At 56.6% G+C, this 26,394-nt stretch overlaps 4 protein-coding genes across 6 annotated transcripts; 1 reads left to right on the forward strand and 3 right to left on the reverse strand.

Moving 5' to 3' along the window:
• Positions 1 to 172: 172 nt before the first annotated feature.
• MRPL10 (mitochondrial ribosomal protein L10) lies at positions 173 to 6,506 on the reverse strand. Its single transcript, XM_004764711.3, has 5 exons — positions 6,391 to 6,506; positions 3,898 to 4,067; positions 2,888 to 3,052; positions 2,494 to 2,638; positions 173 to 1,112 (listed from the first exon to the last, which is right to left on the reverse strand). The coding sequence occupies exons 1-5, from the start codon at positions 6,440 to 6,442 to the stop codon at positions 856 to 858; spliced, it is 789 nt and encodes a 262-aa protein (XP_004764768.2). The 5' UTR covers positions 6,443 to 6,506; the 3' UTR covers positions 173 to 855.
• An 84-nt stretch (positions 6,507 to 6,590) lies between these two features.
• Positions 6,591 to 11,704, forward strand: LRRC46 (leucine rich repeat containing 46). The gene is made up of 8 exons (XM_004764712.3): positions 6,591 to 6,934; positions 7,033 to 7,138; positions 8,658 to 8,766; positions 9,759 to 9,805; positions 10,093 to 10,202; positions 10,391 to 10,460; positions 10,791 to 10,939; positions 11,200 to 11,704. Exons 1-8 carry the CDS (start codon positions 6,922 to 6,924, stop codon positions 11,565 to 11,567), a joined length of 972 nt encoding a protein of 323 aa, XP_004764769.2. The 5' UTR covers positions 6,591 to 6,921; the 3' UTR covers positions 11,568 to 11,704.
• Positions 11,705 to 12,145: 441 nt separating this feature from the next.
• SCRN2 (secernin 2) lies at positions 12,146 to 15,826 on the reverse strand. Of its 3 annotated transcripts, XM_013062650.2 has the most exons (8): positions 15,721 to 15,826; positions 15,174 to 15,347; positions 14,761 to 14,942; positions 14,006 to 14,205; positions 13,361 to 13,427; positions 13,058 to 13,223; positions 12,766 to 12,946; positions 12,146 to 12,504 (listed from the first exon to the last, which is right to left on the reverse strand). In XM_013062650.2, the coding sequence occupies exons 2-8, from the start codon at positions 15,345 to 15,347 to the stop codon at positions 12,161 to 12,163; spliced, it is 1,314 nt and encodes a 437-aa protein (XP_012918104.1). In that variant the 5' UTR covers positions 15,721 to 15,826; the 3' UTR covers positions 12,146 to 12,160. The 3 variants fall into 3 exon arrangements, with proteins under 3 accessions (XP_012918104.1, XP_012918103.1, XP_004764770.2); XM_013062649.2 differs by lacking the exon at positions 15,721 to 15,826 and having other exon boundaries at positions 15,174 to 15,693; XM_004764713.3 differs by lacking the exon at positions 15,721 to 15,826 and having other exon boundaries at positions 12,205 to 12,504; positions 13,361 to 13,576; positions 15,174 to 15,691.
• A 4,065-nt stretch (positions 15,827 to 19,891) lies between these two features.
• On the reverse strand, positions 19,892 to 26,113 carry SP6 (Sp6 transcription factor). The gene is made up of 2 exons (XM_004764717.3): positions 25,730 to 26,113; positions 19,892 to 23,560 (listed from the first exon to the last, which is right to left on the reverse strand). The coding sequence occupies exon 2, from the start codon at positions 23,500 to 23,502 to the stop codon at positions 22,372 to 22,374; it is 1,131 nt and encodes a 376-aa protein (XP_004764774.1). The 5' UTR covers positions 23,503 to 23,560; positions 25,730 to 26,113; the 3' UTR covers positions 19,892 to 22,371.
• Positions 26,114 to 26,394: the final 281 nt, after the last annotated feature.

A 26,394-nucleotide genomic window follows, 5' to 3' on the forward strand; every position in this document is an offset into this window, starting at 1 on the left:
CAAAAGGACAAACAAGTAAGAGATGCCATGTGGGATTGGTCCAGGGAGGCAGGGGACCTGGACATGGAAAGAGAAAGGACATTGTAGGAGGGGAAGTGAGAATCAGAGGTGGCCGTGAGAATAAGACTACACAGAGGATATACCAGCTCACACACAGCAAAACAAGAGGAAGTAAAATGCATTTCATTTTATCATCAACCAGTGCTCCCAACCTTTCCATAATGTGACACACCCCGAGGGTGGAGAATTAATACTCAGGCACACCCCGGACCCTAATGAGGAAGCTCGAGGGCAGAAATCCAGGGAACAGTCTTCTGAGCAGAGAGAGAGCCTAGTTCAAGTCCCTGTTTGGCCTCTTATTAGCTGAATGACCTTGGGCAGACTACTGAACTCTGTGAAATGGGTGTGATATGGAGACATAGTGAGAACTGAGGTATGTCAAGTGGTGAGCAGAGCCTGGCTCTCAGCACAAGCACCGAGGGGGAACCAATCCAGCACAGCGCACCGTCGAGGGGACAGGCCAGGAGACATGTGCAGCAAGGGACAATGACATGGAGGCAGAGTGCAACTTCGTCTGTTCAGCTTCTCTGCCCAGGGCCCAGAGAGCCAAAAGCCTGTTCCTGTTAGGTCCCAGGGAGGGAATACTGGAGACAAAGACAGTGTGACTCAGAGCCTCTATTCGGAAATGGGGTATCTCTGCATCCCCGTGTGGCCCTGTGTCTGGGAAGTCAGGCTCAGCAAAGTCAGGTCACAAACGCCACTCCCCACCCCAAGTGCTTCCACATCTCTGATGGATGAGGGTGCGGCCCACAGGGGCAGAGTGTGTTTATGGGCGGGCCAGGTACAACAGGCTGACTAGGAGTTCGGAATAGGGTCAGGAGAAGTGGGCTGCCCGCCGGCCGGCGCAACAGAGTCCCCCGCCTGTTGCTGTCTGATGTACTGGTCCAGCAGGGCCGTCAGCTGGAAGGACTGGTGCTGAAGCAAGAGGTGGGTCTGGGCCACGCGGAAGGTGAGCCCTCCTACCAGCTCGCCCTGCACCAGGGCCAGGCTGGGAAGCTGGGAGTAGTTGATGAAGCCTTGTCTGCTGAGGATGGCGTCATCAACGCAGCCACCTGGAAGAACACAGGGTCAGCTGGGCACCACGAACGCCTCTCTCCTCTGAAAACAACGATTGAAGTCCCAACGCATGCTCTGTTGCCCTTCTCCACCTCCCAGCCTTCCCCGAATCTGGTCCCCCCCTCAGTCGGGGACTATTCGCCTCCCTTCCTTCCAAACTCTTCCCTAGAAAACCCTGACATAGGACATCCACCTGGCCCAACTGCCACTAAGTCATGGTTTCCTAAACTTTCTTAAAGAACCACAGGGCGCGGGGTGCCTGGGTGGCTCAGTGGGTTAAGCCTCTGCCTTCAGCTCAGGCCATGGTCTCAGGGTCCTGGGATCAAGCCCCGCATTGGGCTCTCTGCTCCGCGGGGAGCCTGCTTCCCCTCTCTCTCAGCCTACTTGTGATCTCTGTCAAATAAATAAATAAAATCTTGAGAAAAATAAAAGAACCACAGGGTGTGTATTAGTGGGGTAGGGGGTGGTCCACAGAGACCTATAAAACCAGTCTTCTCTATAAAAGAACCATCTCTGGGCATCCCCAGCATCAGAGGAGTCTGGGAAACATTGCTCCCTGCCCTTTGGTGTCCCTTATCTGGGGGGGTTTGTTTTAAGTATCACCGTCTGTGGGGTGCCTGGGTGGCTCAGTGGGTTAAGCCTCTGCCTTTGGCTCAGGTCATGATCTCAGGGTCCTGGGATCAAGCCCCACATCTGGCTCTCTGCTCAGCAGTGAGCCTGCTTCCCCCTCTCTCTGCCTACTTGTGATCGCTCTCTCTCTCTGTCAAATAAATAAATAAAATCTTAAAAAAAAAAAAGTATCACCGTCTGTGTGGCTTTCTGTACCCCACTGCTAGACTCAAGGTGTCTGAACTTCCTCTCCCTGCAGAGGCCTCTCTGCTTTCCCTCCTCTTCTCCCCAGGGCAGAACTGATGCCGGACTGGGGGCGCCTGGGTGGCTCCGGATGTTAAGATCCGACTCTTGGTTTTGCCTCAGGTTATGCTCTCAGGCTTGTGAATCCAGCCCTGCATGGGACTCCCTGCTCAGCATGGAGTCTGCTTCTCTCCCTCCCCACCTCCCTCTGCCCCTGCCCCTCACCCGCCCCCGCTCCCTAAAATAAATAAATATTAAAAAGAGAAAAAGAAGGGAGAGGGAGATGGAGGGAGGGAGGGAGAAGGAAGGGTGGATAGACGCAGAGTAGTGAGCCAACATAGGTTCCGGAAGGACACAGGTAGCCCTCAACAAATGGTGCTACTGACTCAGGCCCCATCTGTGAGTGATCGCCCCCCACAAGGATGGCCACAGTTCTACTCACGTGTACTTAGCAGATGGCATCAGGCCGCGGTAGCACCCACTCCCCTTAATCCCCATCCTCAACCCACAAGGGTGCTTGCTCACCTAGCAGTGGCAGGAAGGGCACACTCTTCAAGATTCGTACCATCTCCTTGACCTTGGGCTCCTCACTGACCAGCAGGAAGCTGTGCCCCACAAAGAGGGGCAGCAGGTTCTGGTACTTGGAATCCTCCAGGAAGGGCTTTAGAACCTGGAACAGCAGGATAAACGGCTTCCTGGGGACAAGTGGGAGGAAAGGCTGCCCACCCCAGTCACAGGCCAAGTCAGGCTGTGGGTGCAAGCTGACAGTCTCCTCGGCCCCCAGCCACAGTGCAGGCACCAGACTGGAGGGTTGCCTGGGGTGGGGGGGGTTGAACAACCTGATCTGGGAAGGGGCCCTGCAGTCCGCGTTGGCAGAGGCAGGGGAGCAGGGTGCCCGCACCAGAGGGCTGCTCCCTACCTGGTTGGGGAAGACCTTCAACAGGATCTTGTGCTTCCGAAGCCGGTGCCGTATAAGCAGCTTGTCCTCTGCACTCAGAGCCACATTCTGGCAGACAGCTATCATTCGGTTCTCTCGGAAAACCGTGTCTATCTCCCGACGGAGGAGGCGGATCAGGCCTGTTTCCTGTAGTCAGGAAGAGATGACCCAGGGCACATCAGCTGCCCTTCTCCTTGTCCCCCTTTCTCCCCAGGGGAACGGGTGCTGGGACCCGCAGGGATGCCCAAACGGGGGAAATATCGGTGTTCAGGAGGAGGGTTGGGGCCCTGCCTCTTAGGACATGCTCCCCCTCCCATTCTGCCCTTCGTTTTTGTCGGATAACCACGGTCTTTAGAGCAGCGTTGTCACACCTGACAAAGCTCGTCCCCATGACCTGGTCACTGGTCTGACCCAGTCAACATTTGACAATAATGTGGTCAAAATTACTTTCTCTCTCTGATGCTGCATTCATGTTGAATCAATTCACCAATTATAAACACAAGATAATTCTTTTGCAGTGTTAATTCAGAACCGAGGAGAAGACTTCATTTTCTGAAGACAGTATTTCTCAAAATTGACAGCATGTGGGCCTGACAACAAGCATAAAGGTACAAATTCCCCTGGTCTTTCTGCTCTTTTTAAGGACAAAAAAGTTCCTCCCATTCCTCTAGGAAAACATAGAAGCTTCAAGTCCTTTCAAGACAACAGAGATACTCTCCCCTATCTCCACCTGCTTGCATAACTTTCACACGATTTGGGGGAGACCAGTAAAGAATGAAGGAAATCCAGGAGGCCCATCCAATCCATAGTGCCCAAAATGCCAAGCAGATTCAAGCGCACATTTCATTTTAAAACATCTGGCCCACGGGGTCAAAGGGGGGAAGTAATGATGTGGAGGGGTAGGTCCTGGAGAGCTACTTCATTATGGCGTCAGAGACAAGGTCACATGAATCCACCATCCCAGCACCAAGGACGGGCAGTGTCCTCCTTACCTCGGGTGGGGGACTGGGGGGACTTGGTAGGCATCTTGGGTTGATAGCGGGTTTTGGGGGGATATACTCAGTCACAGCCATCAGCTTCTGCCGCTGGAAATGCATCACACGACGATGGCGGGTAACAGCCTTAGAGCCACAGCGGATGGTCTGGAGGGTGGGCAGCCGACCTAAGAGGGGAAAGGGCAACGCTGGGACGTGCAGCTTCTGGGAGTCCTTAGTCAGTCTCAGATGGAGAAAAAGCCCACCCTTGAGAAAGACAACCATGGCTCACAGAGCTAGACCCAACACAATAGAGGGACAAGGAATTGTCTGCTAGGAATTCTAAATCCCCCAAACTTCCCTTCTCTTTAATGAGTGACCTGAGGTCAAATATTTGATCCTTTGAGGCTCCCACTTCTCCAGCTCTTCTCTATATACAGAGATGGGTTGGAGGGGGAGATAAGAACAAGGGAGAAAGTATATTTGAACACATTAAAAAAGGGGGGAGAGGATTGAGCAAATTTTTTTCCTATTTTTTTTTTAAGATTTTATTTCTTTCTTTGAGAGAATGTGATGGAGAACACAGAGCAGGGGTGGAGAGGCAGAGGGCGAAGGAGAAGCAGACTCCCCGCTGAGCAGGCAGCCTGACACATGGCTCGATCCCAAGACCCCGGGATTATGACCTGAGCTGAAGGCATATGCTTAACCCACTGAGCCACCCAGGCCTCCTGCAAATTTTTCTTAAATAGCCAAATAGTAAATCTTTAAAGTTAAAGAACCATACAGTCTGAAACTACTACTCAACTGTGCCATCGTATCATGAAAACAACCCTAGACAATATGAAACAAACAGAAGTGGCTGTATTCTAATAAAACTTTATTTATAAAATATGGTGACCAGTCCTGCCGCAATATGGCAACCCCTGGTTTAAGCCAACCGTTCTCAAGGTGTGCTCCCTTTACTCAGCCAGCAACATCAGCATCTCCTGGTAACTGGTTAGAAACCTAAGTTCTCACGGCCTGTCCTGGTCCTCCTGAATCAGAAACACTGGAGGGGAGCCCAGCAAACAGTGGTCTCTAATAAGCCTTCAAGTGTTACAGATGCATGCTGAAGTCCAAAACCACTGCTCTAGAACTGCTCTGAAGCCTTCACCCATGAATTGAAGCAAGAGGGAAAAGAAGTTACACGGCCCTCACAGCTCCCCCAAACAAGCCTCCCCTTCCCTTGTTCTTGTTTACAGGCATCGCTGGAGAGCACGCCTCAGAAGATAAGGGAGCCACTTGAAAGCTGTAAGCCTAACTGACCCTTTCATCTTCAATGAAAGGACCCAGGCTAGAGCTTCAGCCCTACCCAAGATTGGGATGGGGTCTCAGGGAAAAGGTCAGCTAGAAGGTGGCTCTAATAGAGAGCATGGAGGTTTCCTGGGGTGAGAGGTTTTATTGCCAGCAGCCACAAAACCTAAGTTAAGAACACAGGTTTTGGATCAGATGAACCAGATTTTTTTTTTTTTTTAAGAGACAGAGGTAGGGGGGTGCTCAGAGGGAAAGCAAGTATGCCAAGCAGGCTCCAAGCTCAGCAGCACCGAGCCTGAAATGGGCTCAATCTGACCACCCTGAGATCAGGATCCAAGCTAAAACCAAGAGTTGGATCCTTAAATCTTCTGAGCCCCCCAGGGGCCCCCCCTAGATGGAATAAGATTTTAATCTCTTCTGCCACTTACTAGCTGTGACCTTGACCAGTCACTCAACTGCTCTAAACCTGAAATTCTTCACCTGTAAAGAGGAGATGATCATGACTTACTTCTCCGTGACATGCTTTAAGATTTAAATGAGATAATACATGTAAATCATTTATTTACCACTGTGCCTGGCCTATATTATGTGAGTGAAATCATTCATTAAACAAATGTCTATTGCATGCTTAATGCCAGGCACCACGCCACCTGCCGGCTATGCCGAATGAATATAAGGGTTCTGCCTTTACCGAGTGTGAAGTCTAAAACAGGAAACAACACATAAAAAAATGCAAAATTACAGACTGAGGGGTGAAAGGGATCCATAAAGAGGCTGCAAAATACACATTTTAACAATAGAAACCTGCTTTGCAGAAGGTGACCAGGGCAGGCCTGAGCAGGTGACATTTAGGCCGAGACCGTGAAAAGGTGGCACAGCGCCAAGGTCCGGGCGGGCAGTGGTACAAGCAAAGGAAAGTGGAGGCGAGCAGGAGCTGGGTGGTGGATTACAGAAACCCAGAGAAGGAAGGGGGCCTCGGGCGGAGGGAAGAAACACTGTGGTTGTCGCTGTCATTGTTGCTGCGCTGCTGTTACTACTAACGTCTGCAGCCACAGGGAATTAGACGGAGGAAGGAGACCAGCGATCTAGCTGAGTTCAGGGGTCATCAGGAGCTGTCTGGAGTAAGAGATTGCGGGAGAGGGTCAGTAGTGGAGGAGGGGAGACAGAACTAGAGAGCGCCGTCCGGAACGCGCCATGAGGACCTGGGCCGCTCCTTACCCGCCCGGGGCAGGAGACCCCCTCGCAGCATCCCAGACACGGCCGCAGCCATCGCCACCGGAAGCACAGACGGGAGCCGGGAGGGACAGAAGAGCTAAGGATTGTGGGAAGTCCTGGGACCGGAAACAGCCTGCGAATCCGCCGGCTGGAGCACCAATCCGCATGCGCTGAGCCGCTGCGAGCCCGCCCCACTGACGCCCAACCGGGCGTCCAGTCTCCTAGCAACGACGCTTAGACTCTGGGGCACAGCTCTTTTCTTTCCATCCGCACCCGCCACTCTTTACCCACAGTCCCCCAGTTTTACTAGCCCCGTTTCACTCGTCAAACTCCTGAGCCCCCGCCTAGATTTACTTTTGTCTTCTACCGCACCTCATGCATTATAATGTTCTGAATCAACCCCTTTCCCTTATCCCTCGAGTCTCCGAGGTTCTCCCTCCTCACACCATCCTGGGTTCCGCCACCCCCGGGGCTATCCAAGTTAGTCGGCTTCCCTTCGTCCTGAGCCCATGCTAGGCCAATAATAGCCTTTAAATGATGCCCGGAGGTGAGCAGGAGATGGGGTGGTGAGTAGAAGATTCGGATAACGGTACAGTCGGGCTTCCAAGAATAAGAAACGTAACAATTGGACTCATCTTTTCACAGCTAATCTTGCCCAGAGGTCAGAGGAAGGGGGCGTCTGCATTACTGAAGCCCTTATCACCAAGCGGAACTTGACGTTCCCTGAAGATGAGGATCTGTCAGAGAAGATGTGAGTGCCAGGGGGAGAAGGAGGTGGTGGACGATTGAAACACACAGGATGACCAGTCCCCTGAGCTGGACTGGTTTGTCAACTCATCTTTATCCCTCTTTTTACTTACTCCATGCATTCAGTCAGTGGTCCAATTGATTTTGCCTCCTTAAACATTATTCTATTCCTTTTCTTTTTTCTTTTCTTTTCAAACCATGTCCACTGAACTGCCTTAAATAAGGCTCTTAGGCCATCACCTCTCAACAAACTCCTAATTAGTTTCCCCTGCCCCCGGGCCTGGATCCCTATACTGTTACCAAAGTGATCCTTTTAAATGATAAATCTGATCAGACACACCTTGATGGAACTTTCCTTGGCTCTCTAGTACTTCCAGAATAAAATCCAAATGCTTTAGCATGAGTTGAGCTCTGCTGCCTTTTTAGCCTTATTTCTTGCCGTTCTCCACTATTCCTCTAAGACCCAACATTCTCACACCTTAGTGCCTTACTTCTCAGATTAGTGCTGAGCAACATCACCTGGGAGGTTGTTATAATGACTCTCAGGTCCACCCCAGACCTACTTAACCAGAAACTGCATTTGAACAGAAATTCCAAGGGACTCATGGGCACATTAAAGTTGGAGAAAGCGGGGCGCCTGGGTGGCTCAGTGGGTTAAGCCGCTGCCTTCGGCTCAGGTCATGATCTCAGGGTCCTGGGATCGAGTCCCGCATCGGGCTCTCTGCTCAGCAGGGAGCCTGCTTCCTCCTCTCTCTCTGCCTGCCTCTCTGCCTACTTGTGATCTCTCTCTGTCAAGTAAATAAATAAAATCTTAAAAAAAAAAAAAAGTTGGAGAAAGCCTGGATTAGCACACACTGTTCCTTCTGTTTGACATGCCTTCTCCTCATCCCCTTCTCACCTTCCCAGCCAACTCCCACCTACATCACCTCCTCCGGGAAGCATTCCCTGTCCCCCAATTCAGGAGTCCATGCACAGTTCAGGCACTCCTTTGGTCCCTTGTACTTGTGTCTGTCATCCACTTGTCCTAGATGTTTGGCCGGCTTCTCAAATAGTGATGGGCAGGGACTCTCATTTGTCTCTAGTGGGCATGCAGTAAATATTGTGGAATGAATGAATGAGTGAATGGGGAAAAGGTCCTCCCATGGACCACTCAAAAGGGAAAGAAGGAAGGATCCTCCTTCCGAGTTGTCTCATCTCTGCCCCGGTCCCAGCTTCCACTGTCCACACTGGTTCAAGGAAGTCTTCCCTTGCCTCTGAGTCTCTCCAGGAACCATAAGCTGCTATCACCCATTTCCTGGTCCAAGGGCCTTCTACTCCTCTCACCTTCTGATCCTTCCCAGTGCTTCTGACCAAGATCCAGGGCTCCAGTTTCATGGTTTCATGATGGGGACACCGCCTCATGAGTTCCTGACATCTCATCAAAGGCACTTATCTTGAAACCCCTTTCCTCCCCCTCCCATCTTCCCTGCTGAGACAACACAGAAGTGGCATTCCATTACAACACCTGCTGACTGTTCTTCCAGGTTTCACACTCTGGCTGAACTGCAGACTGTCCGCCTGGACCGGGAGGGGATTACCACTATCGGAAATCTTGAGGGCCTCCAGAACCTACACAGCCTTTATCTGCAAGCGGTAACTTCTTGCCTCCTGCCCTTCTTCCCCCTTCACCCTCTGTGGACCAAGTCTGTTTAATCCAAAAACAACCAATCAGGTCACCTTGCCCATTCCCTGCCATTCAGGGAGGCAGACCTTCATTGAAACTGTTCCTAGATGGGCGCCTGATTGGCTTATCTGTAGAGCATGCAACTCTTGATTTCAGGATTGTAAATTCAAGCCCCACATTAGGTGTAGAGATTACTTGGAAGAAAGGAAGGAAAGAAAGAAAGAAAAGGAAGGAAGGAAGAAGAGGAAGGAAGGAAGGAAAGAGGGAAGGGGAAGAAAAGAAGGAAGGAACTGTTCCCAGATGAATCAGGAATTCTCTTCAGTAGAAAGAGCAATCCTCCCTGAAGAAATCCTAAGCATGCTCTTGAATCACTGGTTTTTTTGTCAGACATCTTCTCTGGGCCTCAAATTTCTTCTTGGTATCTACCTTATCATGTTATATATATATATATAGCTCCAGCCCATTTCCTGTTTTATAGAAGTGGAAGAGGGAGCCAGAAGATTCTATTGCATCCTTCAGAACCTTGAAGGCTGTTTTGTTGTCGGAGGTGGTGGTGGTAGTGGTGGTTGACTGACTGAGTTTCAGGGTCCTCCAGGTTGACTGTACCCCGCTCCTTTCATCTTTCCCCACAGGAACTTTATGAATCAAAGTCACGTGTGCCCATTACTCCCTGTGTGTACCTAAGCCACCACTCAGGCCTCCACTACTGCCCCGTGGCCCCTTGGTCTCCTTCTTGACTTCCAGGCCCCTCTGTGGTTGTGGGCTGAGCAGCGTATACTTTGATGAAGCATAGCTAGCCCCCAAGTTGACCCCCCTTGACCATCCACCCAGAGAAAGCAAATCATCCCAGGGTAGCGAGAACCAGTTCAGGGGGCAGGGGGTCATTCCCAGAGCGCCAGTTTGCCAGCGGCAACAGGGGACAGGGTCTACCCAGTTTCCCCAACTCGTTTGCTTTCTGCAGAATAAGATCCAGCGGATTGAGAACCTGGCCTGCGTCCCCTCCTTGCGGTACGTGGTGTACAGGGCTCAGGCCTGGGGGAGAGGGAGAGAGCGGGGAGAAGGGGAGACCCAGCCGTGCCCCAGAGAACTAGTTGGTCCAGACTTCTCCAAGCCTAATGTCTTGTCCACCGAGGACCCAACAAGCCCGGCTCTGCTTCCCCCACCCAGGGGGCCACGAGTCCCCACTCATCATCAGGCTGCTCAGCCAGGGTCCCCGGGCGCCTGGAGTCCTCCTCCCTTCCTCCCGTGGTTCCATGATGCAGCTCTGTCTTTGCACCCCTTCCTTCCCCCCGCAGCTTCCTGTCTCTGGCAGGAAACCAAATCAAGCAGGTGGAAAACCTCCGTGACCTCCCACATCTCCAGTTTCTGGACCTTTCTGAGAACCTGATAGAAACACTGAAGCTGGGTAGGAAGGCCCTGGCCGCAGCTCATGGGACAAGCCTTGTGTGGGCCCCCCCTTCTCTGCTACCATCTCCCCAAGCTTGCGTTGGCAGCACGGCCTCTGGGGGTCTGGGAAGGCTGTACAAAGAGACAGAGGCTTTGGGCAGGGAGAAGGGTAGGACACCCTTGTTCCTTTCTCCCTGGTGCATGCAGATGAGTTCCCCCAGAGCCTTCTCATCCTCAACCTGACCGGAAACAGCTGCACCAACCGGGATGGATACAGGTGAGGAAGACATGAGGGCAGGAAGAAATGGGGGGTGGCCGAGCTCCTCCTACCTCCACGCAGGCCCCCTCTCAGCCTGCAAACTGGTCACTATCCATGGCGCCTTCTCCTCCACCCCGGCTCAAGTGGGACGCTTTTTCTCTCCCACCCCGAGGTCCACACGGAGCCAGCCCTTAGCTTTTCGGGACTGACCACAGGCCCATCTCCCCGCCTGTGAACACCAGCCCTCCCGGTGTGGTTGCTGCGGCTTGTGTCTGCACTTCCTCCCAGGCTCCCCACCCATGGGTGCTCTCCCGGGGTGGGAGATCCTCTGCTCTTTCTGCCCTACAGGGAGCTGGTCACAGAAGCCCTGCCGTTGCTCCTGGACCTGGACAAGCAGCCTGTGTTAGAGCGCTGGGCCTCAGATGAGGAGGAGAAAGCCTCAGACGATGAGGAGGAGGAGTTCCCAGAGCTGAGCAGCCCGTTCTGCACAGAGCGAGGTGGTCCTGCCTTCCAAGGCTTGAACCCTCTCTAGAACTCTCCTCTGCCCTGTGGGGCACTGGGGCAGCTAAGTCCTGCCAGGGCCAGGTGTCAGTCTGGGGTGCAAGTGACGTGTCCTCCCCACCCCAACCCTGGGCCCCTCCTCGTAGGGATGGCAGCAGGTTAGTCTGCTCCAAGGGTCAGCCAGAGACCTCCCTGCCAAAGGCCTTCCTGCCAAGCCCAGGGCTCCATCTACCGCCTACCGTCTTGTCCCTCCCAGGCTTCCTCCAGGAGCTGGAGCAGGAGATGGACAGACACAAGGAGCGCAGACAGCAGACAGCCCTGAATGAGCACCTTCAGAGGATGGAGACGAAGCCTGCCCTCACTGACCTCCCCCTGCTGCCTGGGGGGCCCGTGGCTAAGGACAACAGTCCCTCTGTCACCCCCAGCCAAGGGAAGGAGACACCCCCCAAGCCTGCCTCCTTGCCACAAGCCACCTCTGCCACCAAGAAACCCTGCCCTCTGGTTTCCAGCCAGCAAAGCACTGTCCAGGCAAAGAAGGGGACCAAAGCAGCCACAGGCCCCAAGGCCTCTGTGTCGAGGGCCCCCAGCACAACCAAAACTGTGACCAAAAGAATCAAGAAGTGAAGGGCAGCCCGTCCCTACCAGCAATTCCACAGGAACGGGGAAGGGGGAAGAAAAGGGCATGGGTGGGGCCTCCCCTCCTCCTCATTCCCCTCACCTGTGACAGGAGGCTCCCCCAGTAAAATGTCACCCAGCCCTGAGTATGTCTTTCATGTCATTGGGGGGCATCAAGCAGTCAAGGCAGTGGGAAGGAGTCACAGAAATACAGAACCCAACTCTACTGAACACGTTTCTGGACAATTTGGGAACCACCCAAAGGACTGGCCCACCTCAGGTCCCCACCTGGCTGCCTGGGCCCTGAGCAGGCCTCACAGTGTGGAAGATGCCATTTTCCAGAGGGCACAGCTCACTGCCATCCTTGGGGCGTGCCCTCCAAGGTTCAAGCCAAGGACCAAAAACCCGTGGTCCTCATTCTCCTTAAACAGTAGCCCCATAGTGTGCCAGGCACATTCTCTTGGGCATACCCGCTCACACACCTGGGGAGACCACCTCTCCTCACAGACCCCTGCCACAGCCTCCCCCATCGAGTCCCCATTCCCCAAGAGAAGACTGTGCTGCCCAGCAGACAACCAGAGGCCCAGGGCTGCCCTTTGCCCTCACTTGGCTCTCCCACCCCCACTAGAGCCGGGATCAAGTTCACTGAACAGTGAAATAGTGTACTTTATTAAGGCAAAGGCCGAGCTGGCCGCCCAGAACAGGACTGAGGGGAGTGAAGGGCTTGTGCTGATCCTGCTGTCGCAGGGGTCCTGTGCCCACCCCAGGCCAGGACGAGCTGTGGCGCTCAGCCATAAACCCGGCTCTCCCTCTCCACAAAGGCCTGGAAGAGGGCGCCCAGCTCTTGTGGGGGTGGGGCCCACTCCCCGGCCAGCAGCCGCCGTGCAGCCTCCAGGCCTTCCTGCTCCAGGTCCCGCTGCTTCTGCCAGAGCTGCTGTCCCTGATCCTGCCCAGGAAAGGCAGAGATGAGTCCCAGGGACAGGCTTCCCTCCAGATCGCGGGGAGATACCTGCCATCTCCCACAAGCAGGAGAAAGGGCAGGGTCCCCGACATTCTCCTGGGCAGCTGGCTTTGAAGGCAGAGACTCCTCCCGGCAGCTCTAGAGTCTCCCCTCCACTCCCAGGTCCACTCATATTTCCAGAATCCCAACTGGGCATGGGAGAAGTGAGTCATGTCCCCAGAGTAGCCCCTAATCCCCGGGGCTTACCTGCCCACTCTCCATCAGCCCCAGGGCCACCTGGTGTCCACGGTAGAGGCTGTGCCGGCGATCCACCTGAGTCTGGAATCGGGGCTGGGTCCGAACAGGATCCTGTGCTCCAAAAGTGGGGGACACCACCTGGGGGGCCGGGGCCACGCCCGCCCCAAAGATGAAAGGTTTGAACACTGACCTAATGGGACAGAGATGGAAGGAGTGAAGGCTATCACATCCCCCCGGACACACACACACATACCCCGCCTGGCAAGCTCTCCCCTGCCTTCCCCACCCTCATTCCCCTCACCTGGATGGGTCTGGTGTGGCAGTGAGGAAGTGGACACAGGGCTGTGTGGGATCCTGGGGCAGGATGGACACCATGCTGGCCGTGGTGCGAAAGCCTCCCGAGTCCATACAGATACCACTCTCCTTGTTCCTGAGAATGTCCATCATCACCTCTGCCGTGATGCCCCCTGTGAAGGAGGACAGGCTGAGGGGCCCCCAGGGCAGAAGGGGACCCTCTGGCCCGCGGTCAAGTCTGTGGGAGAGGAGAGAGGCCGGGACTGCCATGGCCCTCGGGCCCCCAGCCCGCTGCCATCCACTCACTGACCTCGCTGCTGCTGCAGCAGCTCTCGTCCGGCCTGGAAGCGGGCTTTGGCAGCCTCCATCCGCACAGGCTGCTGAGTCAGGGAGAAGACCTGAGCGAAGTCAAAAGCGCTCTGCCCACCCCACCAGCCCTGGGCCAGGGCATGGGTCCGCAGCTCTGAGTGTTCGGTGGAGATGTCTGTGCCAATGCTCAGCTGGTTGGAGATGTTGTGGGCCCCCTCTGCGGAGGAGGCGGGAAGGGGAGGGAATGGCTCCTTTATCATAAAGCACCTACTCTGTGCCAGGGGCTGAGAACAGGGCAGTGAAGAAAACAGCCCTTCCCTCGTGGAGACGGAGACAGACGTGTGAGCTTGAGGCTGTGGCAAGTGCAAGGAAGAAGCACCTGCTTGCATATATGGGGGAGAGGGGGGCTAACCGCCAGGGAGTCCAGGAAGGTTCCCCAGAGGAAGTGGCAGGCTAGAGCACAAAGAGGATTTAAGCAAGCGAAGGGGAAAGGGTCCTCAGTGGGCTCATCTCCCACCACCTCAGGTACGCCGACCACCCTGAGGTTTGCACCTGGATCCGCCCTGCCCGGCCCTCATCCCACCCCCTACCAAGGCTGGCCAAAGGCGACGCCTCCAGGAGGCAGGCCCCAGTGCCGGGCCCTCACCCCGGATCCTCTGTGCGGCCCACAGCCTCCCCGCCGTCTCCAGCACCCACGCCTCAGTCCGGTCAGCCAGCAGGAAAGTGTTGTGGTAGCAGAACGGGGCAGGGTCCTCCCGGCAGCTGCCCCCTTGCCCATGGCGCTCCAGCAAGCCCGTGATCACGTGCAAGGCCTCCAGGGCAGAGCGGCTCCGTTCTAACGCCAGCCTGGCATGGGGAGACAGGCCGGGACCAGAAGGGCAGTGAGGTACTGGCGGCGGGTGACAGAAGCCCCAGTGGACAGACGCAGCCTGGGGAGGCCCGCGTTACACAATCTGCCCACAGTGGTTGTGTGGAGCGCAGTTAGGCCAGGGGTTTTCAAGTTTGGCTCTGAGGGTCCCCTGAAGAGGCCTGAAACATGGTCCCACAGAGAGAAGCACACCAGGCCCCCCAGCCTCTCTTCAACCCGAGTGGCTCTGCTTTAACTCGCTTCATACATTGGGACTCCATTGGGGGGCGGGGGGGAGCGCTTCTACTGAAAAAAGAAATGTGAAACCACTGCCCTATTTCTGGGCCAGGAGAGGCACAGAAGGGGCCATACTTGGAAGCTCCTTAAGAGACTGGAGATGGGGCCGGGAGAGAGGAGGAGCGGGGGCAGCCTGTCTGGGCTCGCAAGGGGGACAAAAAGATGGGGGCCCCGTGACCCGAGCTTAGGGGAAGGGGGAATGGCACTCAGCTCTCAGACTTCCAGCACCAGACTATAAGGGAGGGCAGTGTCCCCACCTGAGCAGATCCATGCCCAGCAGGGCTTCCCCCTCGCCAACTGGCTCCTTGGTCCACACTGCCTCATTGCCAATGCAGACACCATGTTCATTAGCGCCCATCTCTGCCCCCCAGAGCCAGGAAGGCCGGCTCAGGATCACCGCATGAGTCTCTGACACCTGGTCCACCTCAATGTAGGTGCACTGCAGGTAACAGGGGAGAAGGGGAGAGCCCACTCAGAAAGGGTTTTAGTATTCCCACTTGCCCAGGAGCAGCCTAAGTCAGAGGCTAGGTCCAGGCTGGTAGACCGTAAGGTCATGCTCTTTCCCGCACCTGTGGTGGCTTTCCAGGGGCCCGAGAAGTGGAGGAGGCAGGTCTGAGGCAGAGGTTCAGATCTGCCACAGCTCCTAGCTCTTCCGTAAGGCCTAACCCACCTGGAGCCGGCTCCCAGGAGGGTGAGTGCTTGCGGGTACAAACACCACCTCCTGCACTTCGTCCCGGGGCCGGTCAGAGTTCTTGGCAAAGATCACGGCGGGGATGGCCGAGGCCGGGGGTACCGAGACAAAGCAATCGCAGGAACGTGGGGCGTCGGGGTTCCAAGAAGCCATCTGGGGAGAGGTGGGGAGGAATGGGTCCTCTTCGGGCGACCTCTCCACCATACTGGCCAGAGCTCAGCCCCCTGGGAGCCCCTATCCCAACACGTGTCAAGAGACACTCGGAGGTCACTGCCGTTGGGTTCGCGATGCTCAGCACCGTACACAGGCGAAGGCACCGCGCGGCGGAGGCACCAGCTCTCGGCCCGGGCTCCAGGCTGGCAGCTCCGCAGGCGGGCGCAGAACGCACGCTTCCAGAGCCCTGCCCGACCGGGAGCCCGGCTCTCCGGCGCAGTCGCGGGATCCCCTCCCTCGCCACCCTACCCCTCCCTCCACGCCCCTATTCTATCCCCATTTACTCTCTTCCCCAATACGGTCCGCCCCTAACCTCACTCCCTCCAAGATCCCCAGCTTAGCCCCGACCGCCACCGCCTCCGGTTCGGGTCATTGGGCGGAGGCCCCCAGGTGACCTGGAAGGCTTTGGCCCGGGAGGCGGAGCCAGAACCAAGCGCTTGCAGTTCTACCGTCTTCCACCAGGGCGCGCGCCAGCACTATTTCTTGGAGCCGAGCGGCCTCGGAAACCGTGTTAGGCAACCTGTCCTTGCCGGCGCCGCTCTCAGGCTGGAAAAAGGCTGAGACGAATCCGGGGGCACTTCCAGTGGGGTCCCTATGGGGAGCAGGAGCTGGGGGTGGAAAGAAGCCCACGTGAAAAGAGAGGAAAGAAAAACCAGATCTGTTAGAGAGCGCCGATTGCTGGGACATCTGGAGGAGTTCAGAACTCAGCTACTTGTGTCCTGGTTTGAATTACAAAGGTGCGACCTACCCCAGTCCCCACCAGGGCGCAAGATCTGTCAGATTGTCACAGGGCTGAAGGTATAGGGATAACTTAAGTTAATGCATTTTTTAAAACGACATATTCTCAAAACCCACCTGACCCCAAAAGGTGGATTCTGCCCCACAGTGCTTGAACTCCTAGAAAGATAGCTTTGAAAGGATATTTGAAAATTTCTAGTCCAAAGATTTGGTGCCTTTAAATAGAGTGAAACTGAAACAGCAAAGAAGTCTTTTTTTTTTTTTTTAAGAGAAATTTTTTTTTTAAATATTTTTTTTATTTATTTGACAAAGAGAGATCACAAGTAGGCAGAGAGGCAGGCAGAGAGAGAGGGGGAAGCAGGCTCTCTGCCGAGCAGAGAGCCTGACATGGGGCTCCATCCCAGGACCCCGAGACCATGACCTGAGCCGAAGGCAGTGGCTTAATCCACTGAGCCACCCAGGCGCCCCCAGCAAAGAAGTCTTGGCCAAAGGGGTTATATATTGATGTGTGGGTGGACTCTGATCCCAAATGTTCTGCTTTCCAGGTCATTTTCCCCTATTAACCCTCTCTGTAACCGGCACTTAAGCAAATGTATGCTACTCTTTTTGCTCTGTGGAGCCCTCCAGGATTGGGGACAGGAGAGATACTGCAGATTCTCTACTTCTCCCACATCCATCCTGCCAACAAATAAGGCTGCTGCTCAGAGCCCTTGGCGACAGCGTGGCAGCCTGGGGTCATTCCTGGGAGGGCAATGAAGACCAAGTTTTCCCCAGGAGGCAGGCTATGGGCAGGTGCACCAGATAAGGCTATTGGGGGATCTGAAATCTGAGATAGTTCTTAATTGCCTATAAGTATCCAAGGCTGATTCTGAAAAGGAAGCTGTCCCCAAGGAGATGGGCTTCACTTTCAGAAGGTGCACTGCCACTTGCAGAGAAGAATTATCTAGAAGCTCAGCAGGGAGCAGGGAAGAGTATCACCTGAAACTCAGAACACTGGCATCTTGTCTTGCTTCTGCAGTGGACCTGGAGTGTCTCTTTGGGCAGGTCACTTCTTTGAGGACCTCAGTTTCCCCGGTAGTAAAATGACAGCATTGAACTAGATCTGTGATTCTCCACTATGGGTGGGGAGTGGAGGGGAGCAATTTGCTTTCAACCACACAACTTTCACTGTACAACAGAATATTTTCATTCTCTGTCCATGGACGGCCAGCATCAGCGTCACCTGGAAGCTTGTTAACAATGCAGAATCTTGCGGCGCCTGAGTGGCTCAGTCTTTTAAACAGTGGACTCTGGATTTCTGTGCAGGTCATGATCTCATTGTCCTGAGATTGAGTCCCGCATGGAGCTCCTAGTTCAGCAAGAACTCTGCTTCTCTCCCTCTCCTTCTGCCCCCTCCCCAAATAAATAAATAATTTTTTTAAAAAGATGCAGAATCTTGGGCCCCACCTCAGACCTAGTGAATCAGAAGCTGCATGTTAACAACATCCCCAGTGTAAAGTGGTCTAATACACCCCCAAGGACATCACTTGGAGTGCTGGAGAGTTAATCCGGATGGCTTCAGGAATTCCCTGGGTGTCTCTAATACGCCCTGTACCGGGTGGAGACAGCCAGACTGTTGGGTTCCTGAGATGCTTTTCAAACCCACACTGAGGGGCGCCTGGGTGGCTCAGTGGGTTAAGCCGCTGCCTTCGTCTCGGGTCATGATCTCAGGGTCCTGGGATCGAGTCCCGCATCGGGCTCTCTGCTCAGCAGGGAGCCTGCTTCCCTCTCTCTCTCTCTCTGCCTGCCTCTCCATCTACTTGTGATTTCTCTCTGTCAATTAAAAAAAAAAAAATCTTCAAACCCACACTGATAGGACGCTGAGCCGTCGAGCTCACCAGAATTAATGGAAAGTGAAGGCTGCTTAGGGTGTGCAGTCCACGGGGAGGTGTCGTGAGGTTGCTGTCAGGGGTCATTCCAGAAGCAAAAGTCAAGGCTGTGTGCCGATGGACGCCGGCACCCAGAGTGGCGGGCGGCTCAGTGGGCCCCTTCCTTCACTTCCCCAGCCGCCCGCAGTGGGGCAGGATTGGGCCGGAGGAGAAGAGAGTGTCTGCGGGCCACCCGCTGCCCCAGGCTGTGGTTCCCAGGCTGCCGGCTCCTCCGTCACTTTCCCATTCCTGTTTTCACTCACCAACCCTCCAGGGCCGGTACTCCCACCTGAGGTTGGCGGCTCAGAGAGGTTGTCCAAAGGGTGAGCCCACGTGGCCTGATTTCCCTACTTTCTCCCTGGCCCTCCAGGATCATCCCGCTGGGGGCTTCAGACCTGAGGGGTCAGTGGTGGCCTTGGGCTCCAGGGGTGGGGGGTAGGGGGCGGGCCAGCCGAGCAGCATTGCTGCCAATGCAGGCCAGTGAGCAAACATCAGAGCCCCACCAAAGGCCCCCGCTAAGAATGCAGGTCAGCAGGAGGAGCTGTGAGGGGAGGAGGGGTGGCCCCAGCCCTGCCCAGACAGGCCCAGCCAGCCCCACAGCTGCCCTCCTGTCCCTGGGGGCAGCGATGGGCTGCAGGAGGAAGGGGCTCCCCCGGGTCCTGGGGTCTAACTCCCACTGAACCAGGAAGACAAAAGAGGTGCCCACAGAGTGGGGCCGGCAAGGGGGGTGGGGTGGGGCATAGGCCTGCCCCTCCTCCTCCTGGACTTCTAAATCCAGGAGCAAGAGAAAGCAAAGAGTTCCTCCCCTAAAAACCAGTCTGCTTCCTTCTGTAACCCCTATCACAAAGTGACCTTCAACTCTGTGACTGCAGATTCTCCCAAACAGGTGATGGGATGAGCCAGTGTGGGGACCAGAGTTGGCTCCAGGAAACTGGGTCCGGGGTGGAGTGTGGGAAACAGGAATCCCACTAGGGAAGATAACTGTGGCCAAAATGAAGGCGGGGAAGGTAAACGAACACAAAGTCCAGCCTGCCCCTTTGGACCCCAAACCTTCTCAGCTGTCAACCTTCCTAGCTTTGGGCCTCTGGACGCATAAGGGTTTTTTGTTTTGTTTTGTTTTTGTTTTTTAATCATTTCACCTGAATTGGGCACCGGCTGCATCGCAGGCACTGGGCAGCCCAGGAGAGTGTGTCCAGATGGGCGTTTCTGCACATCCCAGGCCGCCCAGTGGGTCGGGTGAGGGTGCACTGGTGCGCGTGGTGTTTGTGTAACTGTGGCGGGCCCTCTAGCTGGGAGTTGCAGTAGGATCCTTCCCTCAGACTTTCCAGCTGGGCGGGAGCCCATCAGATAGCCTGGCTGCCTTTCATCACCTTGTCCCTGATAGGGATCATTCTGGGTGAAGAAATCGCTGTCAGTCACCCCCGCCTCGCTCACAGCCAGAGGGACTGATCACACCCCCACGGGGCGGGGTGACCAGGCTGGGAGGCTGGCTCTCCCTGGTAAGGCAGGGAACTGGCGTTCTTCGCAGGGGAGGAGAAAGAGGGGGCTTACATGTGGAGGAGGAAGGAAATATCTAGAACCTTCTCAGCCCCACGGAGGGACAGTCAGCCCAGCTATCAACCCTGAGGGAGCTCCTCCCCATTCCCCACACCAGCCACCTCCTGGGAAAGGATCTGACCCTTCCATCAGCTGGGCTCTGCCCCAAACAAAGGGAGGAGAGGCTGCAGGCCGGGGTGCTGGATCAAAGGAAGTGTCCACCCCACCCTGCAGCCGGCCTGGGCCTGGTCCTCACTGCTGAGGGACACTGAGTCAAAAAGAAAACCAGAGCTGGAAGACAAATGAAGCAATGATGTGCTTGATGACTTTATTACGGCATAAAAAACACAGGCTGTTTCTTCCTCCTCCTCTCCCCCCCAAAGTGGGTTCACAGCAGTTAAAGGAAAAAAAAAAAAAAAATCCTACATTTCTCCTCTAGGGGGCTGCCTAGAAGGGGGTAGACAGCCAAGCAACCTAGATCTATAAACGAGGGGAGCAGAAGAAAACCCATCCGAAGCCCTCACCAGCACCCTTAGAACTCAAGGCCTCCGGAGGGGAACATCAATGTTTCCCCGCCACCCCAACACCCATTCGGGAGTTCCCCTTACAATGGTCACTGGGGAAGGCTGTCCTGGTAGCGCAGGGAGGGGGTGGCTGGTTTCGATGGGTGGAGGAGAAAGGCATCCCACACCCACAGAGCCCTCCCTCTCTCCCCCTTTCTCTGCCTGGCCAGGCAACCTGCAGGCGCTGCGAGCTCTCTCCTACCCCCAACCCTCTCAGCAAGGAAAGGGACCTCTGGTTGGGGTGGCAAGAGGTAGGGGGAAGAGGGAGCAAAAAGAAAGAACGTTACTTCTTAAACTACCCCAGGCCCATGAGTCTCTCAGGGAGAGTCACCCTGTCCCTTTTAAGAAGGGCTCCCTTCTATGCAAACGCATATTCCTATCCAGACCCCAGACCCATTTCCCATTTAGCTCCCAGTCCTGGGACTGACCGGACTTCAGCATCCCCAAGGGAGGAAGAGATGCTGTAAGCCTAAGACCTAGGGCTCTGGACAGGGTGAACAAGGTGGGGTCTCTCTAGCTGGAGACCCCAGGCTCAGTAGAGAAACACACACACAATACACACACACGTACAAACAACATGCACACACACATGCCCTAATATTAAATAAAATACCTTTTCCTTATAACTTAAAAATCAATACACAACTAATCTTTGCATAGGGCTCTGGGTGGAGAAAGGGGGCAAGGGGTCCAGAGAGGTCAGAGGGAATCTTAGGGCCTCTACCTCTAGCTTGGGAAAGGGTACTAGTTCCAGACCCTGACCCCCTATCAGCTTCCTTCCCTCTGCCTGGCTCCATCCCTGCCAGGCTCTCCCCCTCCCCAGGCTCCACTCCAAGATCACAATCAGAATGGATCTCAAGCATCTAAAGAAGGGGACAGGGACAGCTTCTTGGACATCACCTCAGAAGGCAGACCCCTTCCAATGGGAGAACACCTCCTTCATATGGAAGGGAAGTCTCCCTGCCCAGAATTGAGATGGGGAGAAGGGAGCCTCCTAATGCTCTACAGGAAGGGCAAGGCTTGCAGGCAGCAGAGAAAGGAGATGGGAAAGAAAAGAAAGAGTGGGCCTTCTCTTCCCAGTGAGTAGAAGATGGCTGGACATCCACCCTGAGTGGAGACCACTGGAGGTCCCTCTGCTGGGACACCCCACCTACTCCCCAGGCAACCCAGGTAACCCTCTTCCTTCCATCCCTAAGGAGAAAGCAAATGATGGAGGGAGGGGTGGGAACAGGGAGCCAGGATGAGACACTACATCATTCTAGGGTGGGGGCTGGGGCTTCTGGTTGCCTTGAAAACCTAGATCAGGTAACGGATGGGGAATGTGAACTACACCGAACTTTATTTTTCATGAAAACCATGAGTTAAGGACTGAATCCGAGTTAGAGGCACAAGGGGTTAGTTCCTTCCATTGCCCTACCCAATTCCTTCCTCTCATTTTAAGAAGAGGACTTTTTGCCCTCCCCCTCCTGGTCTAGCTCTCTCCTCCACCCCACTGCTCTGGCTGGGAAGCTGTCCCAGATTCTGGCCTCTTCCCCTCTTCCTTCAAGGCTCCATCAGAATGGGTTGGGAAGGGTTAATCAGGAGGCACATAAAAGGAGTTATTTCTAGGGCAACAACCCTCCCAACCAGATAGAGACCCCTCCTTAGAGGGTACCCCTGTCTCCCCTACCCCACGTGAGCGCTCCCTCGGGAAACATAGGAACAGAAGTACTATATGGGGGATGAAAGGGACCTGGGCCGCAGGGCGGGACCGGAGGCGCTTTTAAGTGCCGGTTCCCAGGCACTAAGGACGTGTCCAGACAGCTACCCCCAGCGCCTGCGGCGGCCCCACTCCTCTCTGCTCCGGGGACGCGCTGTCTCTTCCAGCAGGTCCCCTCCGCCCTGCAGCCGCGGTAGGGGTACCCCACCCCAACCCCCCAGCCCGGGCACTGGAGCGAAGTAGTGGGGACAGGGAGGACAGAGCAGCATGCGCAGCCCCTCCCAGCCCAGCCAGTCAAACACGTCTGGTCCAGCCCCAGAGACTAAAAAACCCCCTACTGTCCCGTCCCCCTGACCCCGCACCACTTTTCCTCCCCCTTAATAAATAACCACCTGATCCTCTGACTCGAGTCCCCCAACCCCCAAGGGCATCAGGCCGGGGCGGGGGGAGTGGAGGGAGGCCCCGAAAGCTCTTCTGATGCCCCCAGGAGAGACCAGCGTGGGGGGCGGTACCAGAGCAGCTCAGTTGGAGGGAGCCGCGCCGCCCTCCGCCTCCCGCTTGCCTTTGCCCCCGGGGGGCTCCACCGCTCCGCTGGCCTTGCTCTCGCCGGTGGCCGCCCCGGCAGCCTCCTCTTTGGCGCCCTCGTGGGTTTTCATGTGTTTGGCCAGGTGGTCGCTGCGCATGAAGACGCGGCTGCAGACCGCACAGGGGAACTTCTTGGTGCCCGTGTGGGTCTGGAGGTGGCGCTGCAGCTCGTCAGAGCGCGTGAAGCGCTTGCCGCAGAAGAGCCAGTTGCACACGAAGGGACGGTCGCCGCTGTGCCAGCGCAGGTGCGCCTTCAGGTGCGACGTCTTGGCGTAGGCTTTCCCACAACCTGGGATGTGGCAATTGTGCAAATGCTTCTTCTTGCCCCCGTCGGGCCCGCACGGAGCCCCCAGTCGCTCCGCCTCCAGGCAGTTGGGGCAGCGGCACACGGTCTGGCCCGAGCTGCGGGGCACTGACCGCCGGGAGCCTTTGGGCCGGGCTGCTCCGTCCAGACTGGAATCCAGACCCTGGGACTCCGGGGCGGCCGCTTCCAAGGCCTTAGCCCCGTCGGGCGGCCCCAGGAGATGCTGCCCTCCGGCGGCCGGGAGAAGGTGATGCGGGTGTGGGTGGGGCGGCGGGGCACAAAGCTGGTGGTCTCCGACGTAGCCCCCCAAGCCAGCCTGAAGCGCCCCGGGGTGGCCAGGCGAGGTCAGCGTGCCCTGAGTGTGGGGGAGGTCCATCCAGCTGGTGCCCGGATGAAGGTCCCACCACGAGCCATCCTCCGTGCCTGGGTGAGTCGGCCGGAACCATGATTCATAATGGTGTGACATGTCCGGCTGCAGGAGCTTGGAAAAGGGTCCCGGGGCCAAGGGACTGTCGCTTTCCAGGTCCTCGCAGGTTACCCGAGAGGAGGCCCCCGGCAGCTCATAGCCCTGTGAGAAATCCACCTCCGGGCCCAGCGGGAGGCTCTGCAGCTCTCCAGGCTGCAGCGGGGAGGGGTAGTCCCCAGCCTCCGGGCTCGTGTGGCCCTGGTATGTTTGGAGAGGCTGCAGGTCGAGGCGCGGCGGGGAGGCGTGAGGCGCGTCCGTGTGCTGGCTGCCCAGAGAGCCGCAGACAGCGGTTAGCATTGCCGGGATCCGGGGTGGGGTGGGGAGCAGGGACAGTCAGGGGCACCTCAAGTGGAACCTAAAGGAGGCAAAGAAGAGGTGGCATGAGGAAAGTAACCAACTCACTTTTAGTCCTGACCCAGATCCCCTCCCTGCAAAGTGCTCCTCTCTGTAGCTGCCTGGCAGGTGAAAAGAGGGACACAGCTCTGAGGGGACTAAAGACCAGTAAACAGAATTGGGGAGAGCTAGGAAGGCTGGAGGGTATAAGGTTCTCAGCCAAGGGGGTAAGTCAACCTTCTCCTCGCTGAAGCTGATCCCTCCTACAGGACCTAGCTCATTCCGAGAGCTGGACTAGTCCCAGGCTGGTAAGTCAGAAACTCCTACAGTAAAATGCTAGGACCATCCGGACCCCGGGTTCCCAGGCCAGCGCAGAGAGCTGGTGGCATTTACCCCCCTGCAGACCGGCCGCCACCCCCAATGGAGGGCCTAGACCCATCTCTACTTCCCTAGTCTAACTCAGGACACAGATGAGGAGACGGTGGGGGTCTGTTTCTGAAACTCAGAGCTTGAGGTGACCTGATTTTCCATGCCCAGCGCAGGTTTTCAGATACTGGGGGAGACCTCATTCCATCCCTGAGGAATGTTCAGTGGTGAAGAGCATTTCACTGTTCTGTACCATTCGCCTCAGCTCTCTGCCTGGCTGGGTTGCCACCCCCCCCAAACCCACTTCCATGCCTGGTCCCTACCCCTTCCCCCCCCCGGGGGGGGCAGCCACAGTGCTAGTTACCAGGGGACATCTCCCCACCAGAGAAAGGTAAGCCTCCTCCTCTCCTGTGCTGACCCACACAGGCTCCAGCCAGTTGTCTGCTGCTATCCACGCCCTCCTCCAATCTAGGGGAGACTCAGATGTGAAGCTGGGAGGGGTCAGCTTCCCCCAGAAGGGGGCCAGCGAGAGAAGAGCTGACTAACCAGCTCAGGGAGGTAAAACTGTCACCCCGTTAAGAGATGCAGAGTCACAGTGGGGACAGCGAAGGACAACAAGAAAAACCAGAATCACAGAAATTACGAATTACCCCAAGAGATTATAGAGGGGGGTGCATTCTAGACCTGGGTCATTTTTAGGAGTTCTGCAGATGGCGCCCATATGCAGCTAAGTGTTGAGAACCATTGCCTCAGACCAACCCTCTTATTTTAAAAAAAAAGAGGAAACCCAGGCGGTATTTGGAGAAATGACTTGAACAGACTTTCATTTACTTGTTCAATCAACCTGTATGCACTGTATGTACCTCTGTGAACCAGGTGCCTGGACTCCCCGCCTGTTATCCTTTCCCTAAAGGGTTGGCAACCTAAAGACATCCACCCCGTTCTTAAGCACGCATCTGTGACTCGAAGGTCCTCTTCCTCCCACCACCTCTCCCAAAGACCTGAGAGCCCTTCAGGTGTGGAGTGTGGTCGCCCAGCCTTCTCTGATGGTGGGAGAGGAGGTGCAGTGGTTTAGGTCAGGGACTTCTTCCTACAGCAGGGCTGACCCTGCTACCTGTGGCCTCTGTGACCAAAGAGGTAGCCCTGGTAGTCTGGGAGAGGGGGAGAGAGGGGAACCGGGGCGCCTACTCAGCCTCTAGCTGCCTTACCACAAGAAAGGAACAGGGTGAAGCAGCAGGAAAAGAGCCTCGGGCCCAGGTGGGGCAGCCCAGAAGGGGCTGGGCAGGAGCCGGGAGGCCTGGGACCCTAATAGCTTTCGGCGTCTGGGAACTGCCCCAGGGATGAGGGGGTGGGGAGGTGAACGACCCAGGCTCCAGAGTGGCCTCTCTCGACGCAGAGCCGGGGAGTCCAGCCCTGGGATGCAATGGCCAGCCTGCAAAGTTTCGGGAAGGGAGACAGCAGAGCGCGCACTCTCGGCTTCCCGCTCCCCAGTGCAGGAAGCCGGGTAGAAACACCCTTCTTCCCCCTTCCGCAGTCTCCCTCTCCCGATCACCGGCGCTCAGGTGGTCAGGACTTCCGCACTCCCAGTCCTCAAGGTTCCAGTCCTCCGGTTGTCCCAGTCGCTCCAGTTTCCCCGGTTTTCAGTCTCCTCGGTCCCTCGTCTCGCCCTTCCGCCCAGCTGTCGCTCGGCGGGGACGCTAAGACCCTCAGATTCTTTAGGACCACCTCCCCCAAGGCCACCGGAGGCTGCGGCGAGTTCGAGGCGCGTCTTTCTGGGATGATCCCCGGGGCGCGCACCCCTCGCCGCCCCGACCCTGGCTCCTACCTCGAGGCTGCGCTCGGGCTCCGGGCACGGCAGGCTGGCGCGCTACGGACGGGCGCTCATGGGCCCTGCGCGCCGGCGGGCTCTCCAACGCCAAGGCACAGGAGCCGAAGACGAGCGGGGGCCGCGACCAGACCCGGCGGCGGGCGGCTGGAGGCCGGCAGCGGGCGGCGGAGGAGGGGCGGAGGGCCGGCGGGAGGGCGGAGGGCGGGCGGGAGCCAGGGAGCGAGCGAGCGAGCGAGCGAGCCCAGCTCCGCCCGTGACTCACCCGCGCTCTCTGCCTTCATCCTCTGCCCCGCGCTCCTTTTTCCCCGAGTCCGCGGCCCCGCCCACCTCACCTGCCGCCGCCTTTAACCCTTGCGGGCTCGGCCGGACGGGAGGCCCGCGCGGCCGGGCTGGAGGAGAGGGGGCGGGCTCGCTAACTAGGTCGCCTCCCGCCCCTCCCTGGCTCCTCCCCGGCCACTCCGCTCCTCCGGCGGGGGTCCTGGGCGGAGCCTTTCCCAGGCTCGGGGACCCGCCCCTCGGGAGCCAAACTGCCCGGGAGCGGGCTGGGTCTGGCGGGGTACGCGGGACTCAGACCCCGGGGGCCTGGAGAAGGGGGCGGGTCCTCGGGGCGATTAGGAGCGTCCCTCGGGCGCCGCTTGCTTCCTCGGCGCTCGACCCACTCG

The sequence above is a fragment of the Mustela putorius genome, unplaced genomic scaffold, assembly GCF_011764305.1.
Source record: "Mustela putorius furo isolate JIRA1106 unplaced genomic scaffold, ASM1176430v1.1 tig00003962_pilon_pilon_pilon, whole genome shotgun sequence".
NCBI lineage: Eukaryota > Metazoa > Chordata > Mammalia > Carnivora > Mustelidae > Mustela > Mustela putorius.

What these genes read in the sequence shown, in the direction of transcription:
- MRPL10 (XM_004764711.3), bottom strand. Translation starts at nt 6,442, where the DNA reads ATGGCTGCGGCCGTGTCTGGGATGCTGCGAGGGGGTCTCCTGCCCCGG. An exon ending in GGGTCTCCTGCCCCGGGCGG is followed by an intron (nt 4,068 to 6,390) that starts GTAAGGAGCGGC and finishes TTCCCCTCTTAG; the next exon opens with GTCGGCTGCCCACCCTCCAG. An exon ending in CCCCCAGTCCCCCACCCGAG is followed by an intron (nt 3,053 to 3,897) that starts GTAAGGAGGACA and finishes TCCTGACTACAG; the next exon opens with GAAACAGGCCTGATCCGCCT.
- LRRC46 (XM_004764712.3), top strand. An exon ending in GCCTGCGTCCCCTCCTTGCG is followed by an intron (nt 9,806 to 10,092) that starts GTACGTGGTGTA and finishes TTCCCCCCGCAG; the next exon opens with CTTCCTGTCTCTGGCAGGAA. An exon ending in GATAGAAACACTGAAGCTGG is followed by an intron (nt 10,203 to 10,390) that starts GTAGGAAGGCCC and finishes TGGTGCATGCAG; the next exon opens with ATGAGTTCCCCCAGAGCCTT.
- SCRN2 (XM_013062649.2), bottom strand. Translation starts at nt 15,398, where the DNA reads ATGGTGGAGAGGTCGCCCGAAGAGGACCCATTCCTCCCCACCTCTCCC. An exon ending in GCCACACCAGACCCATCCAG is followed by an intron (nt 12,947 to 13,057) that starts GTGAGGGGAATG and finishes CTGTCCCATTAG; the next exon opens with GTCAGTGTTCAAACCTTTCA. An exon ending in GGCTGATGGAGAGTGGGCAG is followed by an intron (nt 12,505 to 12,765) that starts GTAAGCCCCGGG and finishes TTTCCTGGGCAG; the next exon opens with GATCAGGGACAGCAGCTCTG.
- SP6 (XM_004764717.3), bottom strand. Translation starts at nt 23,502, where the DNA reads ATGCTAACCGCTGTCTGCGGCTCTCTGGGCAGCCAGCACACGGACGCG.